General features: G+C 44.7%; 1 protein-coding gene across 1 annotated transcript in view; it reads right to left on the bottom strand.

Annotated features, from left to right (window-relative positions):
- DENND5A (DENN domain containing 5A) overlaps window positions 1-16,048 on the bottom strand; it is a 120,973-nt gene that overhangs the window by 64,331 nt on the left and 40,594 nt on the right. Inside the window, 1 exon segment of the mRNA XM_038764361.1 lies at window positions 4,938-5,125. Within this exon segment, the coding sequence (XP_038620289.1) occupies window positions 4,938-5,125 (188 nt within the window).

Raw genomic sequence — 16,048 nt, 5'->3', positions numbered from 1 at the left:
TAGCTGCTGCGGTATTAGTCGCCACATCAAGATAATTGTGGGTATTGCCATCCACATCGAGCTAACTGTGGGCAGAGAATTTGTGTCTACCATCTCTGTTGTACTGTACACTCCCAAATGCTTAGACAGTGCTCTGCACACAGTAAGCATTCAATAAATACCAGTGATTGAGTGGTTGATTCCGGCCTCCACGTTCCCCATTTGCTCAGCTTAAGAGACTCTTCTCTCCTCTCTTCAGGCGGAGAATAGCTTTTAAATCAATCATATTTATTGAGCACTTACTGTGTGCAGGGCACTGTACTAAGCACTTGGTGAATGGAGTCTGTGCCTCACCCTGGCACCCAGTGTAGAATGGCAACTACCCAGAGTTACAGGCTCAGGCTGGACAAGAACACTTGGCTTAGGAGCTTCGAAAGTAGCTTTAGAACCAATGTGACCTGGTGGAAAAAGCACAGGCCGGCGAGTCAGAAGATCTGGGTTCTAATCCCAGCTTTGCCTCTTGCTTCCTGTGTGACCTTAGTTACTGAACTCTTCTGTCAATCATTTTATTGAACATTATTGGGTTTGCAGCACTGTACTAAGCACTTGGGAGAGTACATATAACACAGTCGGTAGACATACTCACCTATCTACTTGTTTTGTTTTGTTGTCTGTCTCCTCCTTCTAGACTGTGAGCCCGTTGCTGGGTAGGGACCGTCTCTATATGTTGCCGATTTGTACTTCCCAAGCGCTTAGTACAGTGCTCTGCACACAGTAAGCGCTCAATAAATACGAGTGAATGAATGAGTGAATATTCCTTTCCCACCACAAGCTTACCTTCTTGTTTCCTCTTCTGTACAATGGGGAGTCAATACCTGCCCTGCTTCAATCAACCAACTGTATTTATTGAGTGCTTACTGCGTGCAGAGCACTGTACAAAGCACTTGGGAGAGTACAATATAACAGAGTTGGAAGATATGACCCCCACCCACATTGAACTTACAGTCTAAAGAGGGAGACAGATGTTAATATAAACTATGAATACATACATGAGTGTTCTGGGGCTGAGGGTGAGGGGCAGAGAAGCAGCGTGGCTTCGTGGAAAGAGCATGGATTTGGGAGTCAGAGGACATGGGTTCTAATCCTGCTTCCGCCCCTTGTCTGCTGTGTGACCTTGGGCAGGTCACTTGACTTCTCTGGGCCACAGTTACCTTATCTGTAAAATGGGGATTAAAAGTGTGAGCCCCACGTGGGACAACATGATTACCTTGCATCTACCCCGGCGCTTAGAACAGTGCTCGACACACAGTAAGTGCTTAAATACTGTAATTAATTATTAATATTGTTATTAATTATTATTATAGTGAGAGCTTAGCAAATGCCACAGTTATTATCCAGCACTCAGAACAATGCTTGGCACATAGTAAGCATTTAACAAATACCATCATTATTAAAAAGAGATTGGAAGCGACCTCTCCCAGGAATCTGGAGAGAAACTGAATGCGTGGGTGAAGATGAGGAACCAAGAGTTCTAACTTCCAGCCCAGGGGCCTCATCCCCAGACCGGGTCGAGCATGCTAAGTCTATTCCCCTACATTAGACAACTCTGGCCTTCTTGTTTTAAAACTCACAGTGCCCATTGTTTATGATCTCAGTCCTTTTGTTTCAGATTTACCAACCCAGAGAATCATGAGGGGAGGGATCCTGCAGATTTTTAGCAATTCCTCTTGTCTCCAACCCTTTCTCTTTCATTCATTCATTCAATCGTATTTATTGAGCGCTTACTGTGTGCACAGCACTGTACTAAGCGCTTGGGAAGTACAAATCGGCAACATATAGAGACAGTCCCTACCCAACAACGGGCTCTTTCCACTCACTGCCTTTTTTTTTTAATGGCATTTGTTAAGTACTTACGCTGTGCCAGGCACTGAACTAAGCACTAGGATAGGTACAAACTAATCAGGTTGGACACAGCCCATGTCCCCAAGGGGGCTCACAGTCTTAATCCTCATGTTATAGATGAATTAACTGAGGCACACAGAGAAGTGAAGTGACTTGCTCAAGGTCACACAACAGATGAATGGAGGAGTTAGGATTAGAACCCAGATCCTTTGATTCCCAGGCCTGTGCTCTTTCCATTAGGCCACGCAGTCTTTCATGTTGCTACTGCCTAAAAGAAAAGGCTGGTTTGTGTATGTCCCTGGGGTAAGACACAGTATTTTCTCTCTCCTCTCCTCTCCCTCCCTCCCTCCCTCTCTCTCTCTTTCTTTTTCTGCACAGAAACACACACACACACACAAAAAAAAAAACCCACACAGTGCCCAATCTGTATCTCCCCATTCCTCCCCTCCGGATTCATTCCACTCTCCCCGCCCCACATGACAGAAAGAGAAGGAATCCAAAGAAGGAAAGGGGAGGAGAGAAGGACGACTTGCACAGGAAGACATTTTTGCTATCTAAATCGGAAGGGAATGAAAAGAAAGGCAAGAGATGCATTTCTCTGCAATTAAGCCCTCACACGTGTGGTCTAATTATCAGGGAGGCTCATCAAGAATGCTGACTACATTAACTGCTACCCAGAGCAGAGAACTCGGCCAAGCGGTGCAAGCTGAATGCTTTCCTCTGTGAATTTTCAGTGCTCTGTTTAACAAGGAAAGTGAAACAAATTCTCATTTCTTAGAAGAGGGAAGGAGGGCATCCCAACACAGTAATCATAGTAATTATTATGGTTGTATGGTCCTTGTTAAGAGCTTACTATCAATCAATCGTATTTATTGAGCGCTTACTGTGTGCAGAGCACTGTACTAAGCGCTTGGGAAGTACAAGCTGGCAACATACAGAGACAGTCCCTACCCAACAGTGGGCTCACAGTCTAGAAGGGGGAGACAGAGAACAAAACCAAACATACTAACAAAATAAAATAAATAGAATAGATAGATACAAGTAAAATAAATAAATAAATAGAGTAATAAATATGTACAAATATGTACCATGTACTATGCTCCAAGGACTGTACTAAGCACTGGGATAGATACAAGATAATCAGGTTGGACAAAGTTCCTGTCCCACATGGGGCACTCAGACTAGAGGGAAAAGAGTAAAAGCAAGAATCAACTCTGACAGACCAGCGACTCTCTTTTTATTCCTCCTCTTTCCCTTCTTGAGAAGAGAGCAAACTAGAAACTCAAAGAGTTTCCTCCTCCAACCATCAGTCCAGGACAAACCAAAATTGGGTGACAGAACTGTTGAGCAAACCTAGGAAAATGACAAGGAAGCCTTATTTCCACCCAAAACAAAGAGATCATAAAAATGGAGGAAGGCAAAAAATGTGGGAAACAGTCTAACAGAGAAGCGGCATGGAAAGAGTACAGTATTGAGAGACAAGAAACCTGGATTCTAATCTCAGCTCCACCACTTATCTGCTACGTTCGGTGACTCTGGGGCAAGTCACAACTTTTCTGGGCCTCAGTTTCCTCATCAGTAAAATGAGGATTTCTTCCACTCAGAATGTGAGTCCTGGGCCCACTGTTGGGTAGGGACCGTCTCTATATGTTGCCGACTTGTACTTCCCAAGCGCTTACTACACTGCTCTGCACAAGTAAGCGCTCAGTAAATACGATTGAATGACTGAATGAAGAGAGACCATGTCTGATCTGATTGTATTGCATCGACCCAACTTAGCACAGTGCCTGATTCATAGTAAGAGCTTAGCAAATGCCACAATTATCATTATTAACCCTTCAATCAATCAATGGTATTTATTGAGCACTTACTATGGGCAGAGCACTGTACTAAGTGCTTGGGAGAGTACAATACAACAGAATTAGCAGATACGTTCCCTGCCCATAACTAGCTTACAGTTTAGAGGACTGCTAGACTTCACTACTCCTCCACCTGAAATTAAGGTGATAGTCAATCCATCAATCAAATTTATTGAGCGCTGTGTACAGGGCATCATACTAAGCATTTGGGAGAGTACATTAAAACCGAGTCGGTAGACACGATCCCTGGTAATCCCACTCCAAAAGGGCTTAATCCCTCCAGTTTTCTGTCCATTAATCAATAGTGTTTATTGAGCGCTGTATGTAGAGCACTGCACAATGCTCACTGTGGGCAGGGAATACATCTGCCAACTATGCTGTACTGTACTCTCCCAAGCACTCAGTACAGTGTTCTGCTCAGTGAGTACTCAATAAACGCCACTGATGATGACGCACTAAGCCCCATCTAGACTGCGAGCCCGTTGTGGTCAGGGACTAACTCTCTCTGTTGCTGAACGGTACTTTCCAAGCGCTTAGTCCAGTGCTCTGCACATAGTAAGCGCTCAATAAATACGACTGAATGAAAGAATGAACTAAGCGGTTCAGAAAGTACAATACAACAGAGTTGACTGACACGATCCCTGCCTTCACAGGCCTGGGAGTCAAGGTCATGGGTTCTAATCCTGGCTCTGCCACTTGTCTGCTGTGTGACCTTATGCAAGTCACTTCACTTCACTAGGCCTCAGTTAGCTCAGCTGTAAAACGGGGATTGTGACTGTGAGCCCCATGTGGGACAGGAACTGTGTCCAATCCAATTTGCTTGTATCCACCTCAGCTCTTTGTACAGTGCCCGGCACAGAGCATACACTTAAATACCACAATAATAATAATAATTATTATTATTATCTGCAGGGAGGCTTCAACGAGGGGAGCACCTAGTCTTGAGTCCATGGCTCAGTGGAACGAGCCCGGGCTTTGGAGTCAGACGTCATGGGTTCAAATCCTGGCTCCGCCACTTGTCAGCTGTGTGACAACTTCTCTGTGCCTCAGTTCCCTCATCTGTAAAATGGGGATTAAGACTGTGAGCCCCACGTGGGACAACCTGATCACCTTGTATCCCCCCAGTGCTTAGAACAGTGCTTTGCACATAGTAAGTGCTTAACAAATACCATCATTATTATTATTATTATCTCTCACCTCCTGAGGCAGTTCCAGCTTGGACCTGTCATCCAGGCCGTTGGAGTGCAGGCCCATCAGGTAGGGGACAGGGGCGTCTAAGAAGTGCAGAAGTGAGGCCGGGAGGATCGGCACGTAGACGTGCTGCCACTGGAAGGGAAACATGAGGGCCGTGATCGTCTCCGCCACCGTCATCAGCCTCTGGTAATCTAAACCGAAACACACATACACACAGATATAAGTCAAAAAATAAACAGAGCTCAATCTACAGCTGAGGAGTTAACTCCAACGCGGTCTAGTATTCTAGACTGTGAGCCCACTGTTGGGTAGGGGCCGTCTCTGTATGTCGCCAACTTGTACTTCCCAAGCGCTTAGTACAGTGCTCTGCACACAGTAAGCACTCAATAAATGCGATTGAATGAATGAATGATAGAGCACGGTCCTGGGAGTCAGAAGGACTTGGGTTCTAATCCAAGCTCTGCCACTTGTCTGCTGTGGCTAAGTCACTTCACTTTTCTGTGCCTCAGTGAACTCATCTGTAAAATGGGGATTAAGACTGTGAGCCCAATGTGGGACAGGGACTGTGTCCAACCCCATTCTCTTGTATCTAACCAAGTGCTTAGTATAGTGCCTGGCATATAATAAGCACTTAAATACCACAATTATTATTATTATTACTATAATTGTCTACGGTCTGATATCTATGGTCAGATACACCTCTAGACTTGTTGAGGGCAGGAAATGTGTCTGTTTCTTTTTGTACTGGGCTCTCCCAAGCGCTGAGTACAGTGCTCTGCACACAGTAAGCACCCAATAAATGACCAAATGAATGAAGATACCCCCAAGGGATATTTAATAGGGACCCATCCAGAGCAGTTCACAGCCTGGAACTCCCTCTTTTATTTTTTCTTTAATGGTATTTGTTAGTGCTTACGACGTGCCAGGCACTGTACTAAGTGCTGCGGTAAATATAAGCTAATCAGGTTGGACACAGTCAATATCCCACATGGGGCTCACAGTCAAAACCTCCATTTACAAATGAAGCAATTAAGGACAGAGAGAAGTGAAGCGGCTTGCCGAAGTCACACAGCACAAAAGTGGCAGACCGGAGATTTGAACCCAGGTCCTCTGACTTCCAGGTTTGGGCTTCTATTGTACTTTCCAAAGTGATTAAAGCAGTTCATTGTCCTCAGCAGATGCTTAAAAAAATCATTATGACTACTGCAACCACCATCACCATAATAATAATGGCATTTATTAAGTGCTTACTGTGTGCAAAGCATCACCACTACTTCTACTTCTCCTCCTATTACTACTACTACGATAACTCCTGTCAGAGCTCTGCACAAACACCAAATCTCAAACCAATTCATCCCACCTAACTGGAAAGAACCCTAGACACACTCCAGGTATGAGCTGGATAGGCAGGGGGCTCGGGTATCACTGCAGGAGGATGCTAACATGGATGTGCAGGGAGCTGGCACAGCGCTTAGAACAGTGCTTTGCACACAGTAAGCGCTTAATAAATGCCATCATTATTATTATTATATGAATGGTAGCATAGTTTAGTGGATAGAACACAGGCCTGAGAGTCAGGAGGTCATGGGTTTTAATCCCGGCTCCGCTACTTGTCTGCTGGGTGTCCTTGGACAAAGTCATTTCACTTCTCTGTGCCTCAGTTACCTCATCTGTAAAATGGGAATTAACAACAATCATAATGGTATTTTTTAAGCACTTACTATGTGTTAAGCACTGTTCTAAGCACTGGGGTAGATATAATGTAATCAGGTTGTCCCATGTGGGGCTCACAGTCTTAATCCCCATTCTACAGATGAGGTAACTGAGGCAAAGAGCAGTTAAGTGATTCACCCAAGCAGATAGCAGACAAGTAGCAGAGCTGGGATTAGATTCCACTTCCTTTCACTCCCAAGCCCATGCTCTTGCCACTAGGCCATGCTGCTTCTCAAAATCAGGTTGGATACAGTCCCTGTCATTCATTCATTCAATTGTATTTATTGAGCACTTCCTGTGTGCACAGCACTGTACTAAGCGCTTGGGAAGTACAAGTTGGCAACATATAGAGACGGTCCCTACCCAACAGTGGGCTCATAGTCTAGAAGGGGGAGACAGCAAAACAAAACATATTAACAAAATAAAATAAATATAATATGTACAAATAAAATAAAAATAAATAAATAAATAGAGTAATAGCTCTACCACTTATTTGCTTCACGACCCTGGGCAAATCACTTCACTTCTCAGTTGCCTCAGTTACCTCACTGTAAAATGGGGATTAAGGCTGTGAGCCTTAAGACAGCTGATTCCACCAGCTGTCCTCCATGGGGCTCACAGTCTCAATCCCCACTTTACAGATGAGATAACTGAGGCCCAAGGTCACCCAAAAGTCAAGTGGCAGAGCCAGAATTAGAACCCATGACCTTCTGCTTCCCAGGCCCATTCTCTATCCATTAGGAGAAGAAGCGTGGCTCAGTGGAAAGAGCCCGGGCTTTGGAGTCAGAGATCATGGGTTCAAATCCCAGCTCCGCCAGTTGTCAGCTGTGTGACTTTGGGCAAGTCACTTCACTTCTCCAGGCCTCAGTTCCCTCATCTGTAAAATGGGGATGAAGCCTGTGGGCCCCCCGTGGGACAACCTGATCACCTTGTATCCCCCCAGCACTTAGAACGGTGCTTTGCACCTAGTAAGTGTTTAATAAATGCCACTATTATTATTATTATTATTAAGCCATGCTGCTTCCCACTTTAAGACAGGGACCGTGACCAACCCGAACTACTTATATCCACCCCAGTACTTAGTACAGTGCCAGGCATGTAGTAAGTGCTTAACAAATACTACAATTATTATTAGCGCCCGCTATGGGCTGCTGGCAGTTGAAGTCCAGAGACCAACACATATTCACCAATTGCCTGCACATGCATGGCAGTATCGTACCACTGTGCAGTAGCCCTAATGGCCAAATCAGGGTGCGGGTGTGTAGTGAAGCGGGGACAGGTGGAGTCGGGTCTTGGAAGGAGCAGGGGCATCCTGGACCACCTGAGCCCACCTAGATTTGGGAGGTGGAGAGGAGTCCGGTCTGTGGGTTGGTTGGACTCAAAATGCTCTGGGCAGGCAAAGTCCATGTTGGGCATGAACTAATGGGATGAGGAACAACTGACCACATTCCAACAGGGGGGAAAAAAATGTATGGATAGTAGCGAACCTCAAACTGAAGCACACACACACACAATCCCCCCACCCCCACTCTTCCCCAGGTGTTGAAAAAGTAACATAGGAACCCAAATCGGCCAGAGAGACCACAAAAAGGGAGAAAGGTAATAATAATAATAATAGTATTTGTATATATGTTTGTACATATTTATTACTCTATTTATTTATTTATTTTACTTGTACATATCTATCCTATTTATTTTATTTTGTTAGTATGTTTGGTTTTGTTCTCTGTCTCCCCCTTTTAGACTGTGAGCCCACTGTTGGGTAGGGACTGTCTCTATATGTTGCCAATTTGTACTTCCCAAGCGCTTAGTACAGTGCTCTGCACATAGTAAGCGCTCAATAAATACGATTGATGATGATGATGATTTGTTAAGCACTTACTATGTGCCAAGCACTGTTCTAATCACTGGGGTAGACACAAGGTTTATCAGGTTGGACAGTCCCTGTCCCACGTGGGGCTCACAGTCTTAATCCCCATTTTACAATGAGGTAACTGAGGCAACAGAGAAGTGAAGTGATTTGCCCAGGGTCGTGCAGCAAACAAGTGGTAGAGCTGGAATTAGAATCCAGGTCCTTCTGACTCCCGGGCCTGTGCTCTATCCACTAAGCCACAATGCTTACAAGATAAGGAACTTGGAAAATAGGAAACCCATTCGAAGTATCTTCCTAGAACCAAAATCAGGGGAAGAGAAGGAAGGTGGTGGCCCAGAAAGCTAGGCAAATCTCATAACAGATGAGAAACAATAACCATCCTGCAACTCGCTGAGAAGGTGGAGAAGAGAGGTAAATTCAGCTTCAATCAGAAGAGAATCGACTCCAACTTCGATCTTGATTCCACCAGCTACATAATCAATCAATCGATGGTATTTCCACATGGATCTGAGACGGTGATCCCACTAGACTGACGTCCTGCCCGGTGGCTCTTTGGCAGGGGAATAGCTCTGTTGTCTTCCACTCTCAACCCAATTTCTCCAACTGTGTACAGTGCTCTGCACACAGTAAGCGCTCAATAAATACGATTGATTGATAACTTCCCAGGGTTCTCAGTTTCAGATGTAGACAGAAGAAGAGAAAATCCTGGCTCTGAAAACCCACACTCAGCTAACAAGGCGTAATGGAGAGAGTGTGGGCCTTGGAGTCAAAAGGTCTGATCCTGTCTCAGCCACTTGTCTGCTGGGTGGCCTTGGGCAAGTCCCTTCCCTTCTCTGGGCCTCAGTTACTTCACCTGTAAAATGGAGATTAAGGCTATGAGACCCACATGGGACAGGGACTGCGCCTAACCTGATTCGCTTGTATCCACCCCAGCGCTTAGTACAGTGCCTGGCACACTAAGCACTTAGCAAATACCACAATTATTATTATTTCCTGGAAGATGCACCATCAAAACACAATGCTAAAAAGCTGCTCAGCCTAATGGAAAGACCACAGGCCTGGAAGTCAGAGGACTTGGGCTCTGACCCTGTGTCTGCCACCTGCCTGCTGTGTGACCTTGGGCAAGTCACTTCTGTGCTTCAGTTTCCTCATTTGTAAAATGGGGATTCAATACCTGTTCTCCTTCCTACTTAGAATGGGAGCCCCAAGTGGGACAGGGACTCTGATTATATCTGATTATATCTACCCTGGCACTTAGTGTTTCAAAAATGCCATTATTATTAGTATCATTAATAATAATTGTAAAAGTCACTAGAACAGCCAGATACTGCACTCACCAATGACAGCCTACTTAGAAAGTGGGGGGGAGGGAAAGGATGAAGCTGAATGAGTGATACGCCACAAGTAGTGAAACTGTTTGGGATATTTAAAGGCAAAGTGTGCAAACATGTTTTTTTAATGTGATAGCCGTACCATCTGAGCAGGATCCTTGCCAGGCCAATTTTACAAGGGTTTTCATGAGAAAATGATTACGCAAACCAAGCAGTACTTGGACCAAAATACACTGCATTTCCCCTAGACCTAATTTGGTGAATAAGGTAAATCAAAAGCAGCATTACCTAGTGGAAAGAGCAGAGGCCTGGGACTGAGAGGACCTGAGTTCTAATCTCAGCTCCGCCACTTCAATCGATCAAATGATCGCATTTATTGGGCACTTACTGAGTGCTGAGCATTGCGCTAAACGCAGGGCAGAGTACAATATGACAGAGTTGGTAGACATTCCCTGCCCACAATGAGCTTACAGTCTTATCTTCTGTGCCACTTCGAGCAAGTCACTTTCACTTCCGTGCCTCAGTTGCCTCACCTGTAAAATGTGGATTTAGACTGTGAGCCCCATGGGGGATTAGCTTGTATCTACCCCAGTGTTTAGTACAGTGCTTGACACATAGTAAGCACACTACAAATACCATAGAAAAATAGTAATGGATTACCTTCTGTAAGCTGGGCTGCTCTCAAAGCACTCAAAAGCTGAATTTCGTTTGGCAAAGTGGGTGAACATCTGAGCTAAAGTCCCAGGCTGAACAGATCTCACAACTGAATTCAGACAACTGAGAAACCTTGGGAGAATTCACTCTCTGTCATATCATTCCAGCCTTTCTGGATTGGAGAAGCAACACGGACTAGTGGATAGAGCACAGGCCTGGGAGCAGAAGGACCTGGGTTCTAATCCTGGCCCTCCCACCTGTCGTCTGTGTGACCTTGGGCAAGTCACTTCACTTCTCTCGGCCTCAGGTACCTCATCTGTAAAATGGGGATCAAGACTGTGAGCCCCATGTGGGACAGGGACTGTGCCCAAGCTGATTAGTCTGTATCCCCCCCCCACAGCTCTTAGAACAGTGCTTGACACATAAAAAGTGCTTAACAAATACCATTATTATTATTTCTTCTTCCAGCTGACCAAAAGAGGGCAAACGGGAAAAGAAAATAATTGCAGTGGCAATACTAAGAGTGCTGCTCAAACCTTGTATTTCATCTTCGCCAATCAACAATTTCTGCCTCTTTGTCGGGTACTCGAGAATGACGGTGGGTAGCTTTGCTTTTTCACGGGAGGGAAACTGAGGCATGACAGTGTTAAATGATGCAATCAGGATAAGTCAGTAGGGGGTCACAGCTCGGCCCAGATCTCCAAAGGTGTTTGTGCTAAGTGTTCAGTGGTCTTGATGTCTGGTTGTGAAAAGTTTAAAAAGTGCATATTGGTTGGGGAGTCTGTAGAGAGGAGAGGGCGGAAAATTGCTCCTCACGAATGATCTAAAGCAGGCGATGCCTTAATTTGGTGTCTAATTCATTTCTCATCTGTCCACATGGTTCCCTCTCTACCGGAAGGAGGTGTTTTAGTTTGGGTTTATTTTGGTTTAATAGAACTACTGCATGAAGAACCAATATCCACACAGCCATTATGATGGGCTCTGAAAATCTGAGGTTTTCTACTCCAACTATTTACTTCATTGTCCCCTCAGGAGAGGGGCTGAGAAGGCGAGAGGCTACTGTTGGCACTCAAGAATATCAAATGCCTCTTTGCTGACCCAAACCCCTTTCCCCCTCCTCCCCAAGACCAAATAGGGGTCGAACCACCTACGAGAGCCAAGTCAGAAGGCCACCCTAGACAGAAAATAAGCTACAATACGCTTTGAACAAGGTCCACTGTCAGCTTCTTTAAGGATGCTTGAGTCCTAAATGAATTTCATAATTCCTCTAGACTGTAAGCTCACTGTGGGCAGGGAATGTGTCTATTATAATGATATACTGCTTAAGTGCTTAGTACAGTGCTCTGCATACAGTAAGCGCTCAATAAATATGAGTGACTGACTGACTTTATCGGTCTGCTATTTAACAAAGTGCTCACAGTGTGCTGAGCAGTGGAGAAGATTCAAGATAATCAGATCAGTCACAGTTCTGTTTTGAATCTTCCTTTCTGGTGGCTAACTATGCAAATTCTAGTCCCCTCTACCTCACTTTACTTCATACCATATGTCTTTCCTCTCAACTCAAAAGAAATGCAAATTAAGACCTTTCCAAGAGAGCTCCAATTTGTTGTTTTTTTAGGTCCCAGCTAATGACTGCAAGCTTCTTCATTAGAAGGCCTTTTACATTTTATTTTTTTCTAGGATTCAAGTTCTGTGATTACCAGCTCTTAACTCACATGCCTCTTTTCTAAAGCTTTTCTACTGCTTTCATATGCTGATAATAGTCACTTAGTCAACTTAGGAATCTTTTTCTTAATCCAAGATGAAGATGTATCAAAGAGTTAAAAAAAAATGGGGTAGGAATGAATGGGGGAGGAAAAAAATATTTCAGCTCAGTTTTTCAGCCACATGCATTGTCATACTCCACCCCCAGTGCTGGTTCATGAACACATATTTGATTGAAAAATTTCCCCGGTCTTTGCTAACATGGAGGCTGACTAAAATTCAGAGAAATGTAAATACCCACCTCTGATTTTAAGAACCGTAAAGAAAAGGCACCTCCAAAACCATAAATAACAAAAACAAGCCCCACAGAGAGTCTGTATACAAGACTCTCTCAAATGCAATTCTTCCAGACATGCAATCCTGTGACGGGCAAAGCTGCCATTCTTTGATAAAGGTGCACTGGTTGAACTCCTTCATAGATAACAGTAACGACAAGTCACCTACCTACTTAACTGTGGTATTTTTTTTCTTATGGTATTTGTTAACTGCTATGTGCCAGGCATTGAACTAAGCACTGGGATAAATACAAGGCAGTCAAGTTGGACACAGTCCATGTCCCACATGGGGCTCAGAGTCTTAATCCCCATTTTACAAATGAGGTAACTGAAGTACGGAGAAGTGACTTGCCCGAGGTCACAGGACAATCAATCAATCAATCAATCGTATTTATTGAGCGCTTACTGTGTGCAGAGCACTGTACTAAGCGCTTGGGAAGTACAAGTTGGCAACATATATAGACAGTCCCTACCCAACAGTGGGCTCATGGTCTAAAAGACAAGTGGCAGAGCCAGGATTAGAATTCAGGTCATCTGACTCGCAAGCCTGTATTCTATCCTGTAGGCCACTCTGCTTCCCACTTCTCTACTTGGGGGTCTAGGATAGCAATAATAATAATAATAATAATAATAATAATAATAATAAATAATAATAAATGGTATTCGTTAAGCACTTACTACGTGCCAGGCACTATTCTAAGTGCTGGAGTAGATACAAGCAAATCGGAATAGACACAGCCCCGTCCCATGTGGTGCTCACAGTCTCAATCCACATTTTACTAATGAAGTACCTGAGGCCCACAGAAGCAAAGTGACTTGCTCAAAGTCACACAGCAGACAAGTGGTGGAGCGCGGAGAACCCAAGACCTTCTGGGTCCATGCTCTATCCACTAGAAGTCTGTCCTTGTAGACTGTGAGCCCATTGTTGGGTAGGGACTGTCTCTATATGTTGCCAATTTGTACTTCCCAAGTGCTTAGTACAGTGCTCTACACACAGTAAGCGCTCAATAAATACGATTGATTGACTACACCATGCTGCCTCTCACCTTGTCCGAAAATATGGTCCTAGTTAACAGGGCCTTCTGCTTCATAAAAGCAACAAACCCTTTCAACTGCCTGAGAGATCCTTGTCTCATTCTATTCCTAAGGAACCTAACGGCTCCAGAGGCCAGAATCCAGCCCACCTCTTTTCCTGTCAATTCCAGCTCGCGTCTACCCTGGGCTGCAGTGATAGAGTGAGGAATTTTCTAGTCGCGTTCTTGAGATTGTGATTTGGTGATGTCATGGTGAGAGGGGAAAGGAAAAGACAAAACTCAGATTAATCCTCTCTCATAACAGTTTGAGACTCTGAACTGGTAATTTGCAAACATTTGGATCTTTGTAGGGGTTTTGGATTAGCTTTAAAAAAAAACAACAAAAACTGGCAACCCAGTACGAAGGCCAATCTAAAAAGGATGCTTTAGATTACGCACAAGTCTGGTCAGTCCTGCATTATCCCTTCCAATGGCAAGCCATTATGACACTTTAGCATTCCCCAGAGGAGTCTAAATAATAATTAAGGTACTTGTTGAGCGTTTCTTATGTACTAAGCCCTGGGGTATATACAAATTAATCAGGTCAGACACAGTCCCTGTCGCACATGGGGCTCACACTCATCTCCATTTTATAGATGAGGTACCTGAGGCACAGAGAAGTGAAGTGACTTGCCCAATGTTGCACAGCAGACATGTGGCAGAGCCAGGATCAGAAGGCATAAAGATATCCATCCATTAAAGGGACAAGATATCCATCCACTCCACTCGATTTGTCCACTGTTCAAAGAATTACTCTCTCCCCATTCAAAGCCTTACTGAAGGCACACCTCCTCCAAGATGCCTTCCCAAACTAAGCCCCACTTTTCCTCATCTCCCACTCCCTTCTACATCACCCTGACTTGCTCCCTTTGCTCTTCTCCCCATCCCCGCCCCACAGCACTTATGTATATATCTGTAACTTTATTTGGATTGATGTCTGACTCCCCAGCTCTAGACTGTGAACTCACTGTGGGCAGGAAACGTCACTGTTCATTGTTGTATTGTACTTTCCCAAGCGCTTAGTACACTGCTCTGCATAAGTAAGCACTTAATAAATGCGATTGAATGAATGAATGAAAAGAAGGTGAAAACAATAAATATGAACCAGCCAAAGGTCATTTGCCACGAGTACATTCCAACTAACTGCAGGCACTCCAAATCCTGGCAACTGTGTGGGCTTGCCCACAGCTCCCATAATTTTGTAATGAGCAATTACTTTTGACAAATGGAAGAGAAGCAAAGCCTGATGGGATTATCACTCCCTCTGGCAGAGGCTGAGGGAGGAAAAATCAGCATTTTTCCCAATTTACTTGTGTTGCTAAAGACAGAAAACCTGATTTACCGTACCATTTATTCTGCACTCGCCTGCAAATCTTGGCTAAGCAACACTACTTAGGGCAACCTCAGCACTCCTTGAACTCATCTTTAACAAAGGACTAGTGCCAGTTATACTTCAAAAATATAATTAAAGACAATATCCTATGCGAATAAAGATGAGGATTCTTCACATAACTGGGCCAATTTCCCAAGGAAAGGCAAGACGGAGTCTGATGGATTCCCGAGCATCCATTTTCCCTCCCCAGGGACTCGCTTCACAAAGAGAGTCTACAAGTGTACTCACTGCACCCCGATCTCATCTATCTCACCGCCAACCTCTCACCCACATCCTGCCTCTGGCCTGGAACGCCCTCCCTCTTCATATCTGATCACTCTCCCCACCTTCAAAGTCTTATGAGAAGCATGCCTCCTCCAAGAGGCCTTCCCTGACTAAACCCTCATTTCCTGTTCTCCCACTCCCTCCTGAATCACCCTTTCCCTTGGACCCTTTATTCCTCCCTCCCTCAGTTGCATAGCATTCATGTCCACACCGTAATTTACTTATTTCTCTTAATGTCTGTCTCCCTGTCTTGACTGCAAGCTCGCTGCAGGCAGGAAACGCATCTCCCAACTCTGTTACACTGCACTCTCCCAAGCACTCAGTACAGTGCTCTGCACAGAGTAAGAGCTCAATAAATCAATTGACTGGAGAATCGGAGCAGAACCAGCTGAAGCAGCGTGGCTCAGTGGAAAGAGCACGGGCTTTGGAGTCAGAGGTCATGGGTTCAAATCCCGACCCCATCAATTGTCAGCTGTGTGACTCTGGGCAAGTCGCTTCACTTCTCTGTGCCTCAGTTACCTCATCTGTAAAATTGGGATTAAGACTCTGAGCCCCCCGTGGGACAACCTGATCACCTTGTAACCTCCCCAGCGCTTAGAACAGTGCTTTGCACACAGTAAGTGCTTAATAAATGCCATCATCATCATCAACTGCTGTTGGAGATGCAGCAATTTTAGAGATTTTTGCCCATGTTGGGCTGATTCCTTTCAGTCCCCAGTTTGAAACTCTTTTGTGCGGTTCGAGTCCACACTGCAGTCGACTGGCATACATATT

This window comes from Tachyglossus aculeatus, chromosome 22, assembly GCF_015852505.1.
Source record: "Tachyglossus aculeatus isolate mTacAcu1 chromosome 22, mTacAcu1.pri, whole genome shotgun sequence".
Taxonomy (NCBI): Eukaryota; Metazoa; Chordata; class Mammalia; order Monotremata; family Tachyglossidae; genus Tachyglossus; species Tachyglossus aculeatus.
Note: the sequence above shows the minus strand (reverse complement) of the source record. Positions and strands in the feature narration are given on the sequence as shown.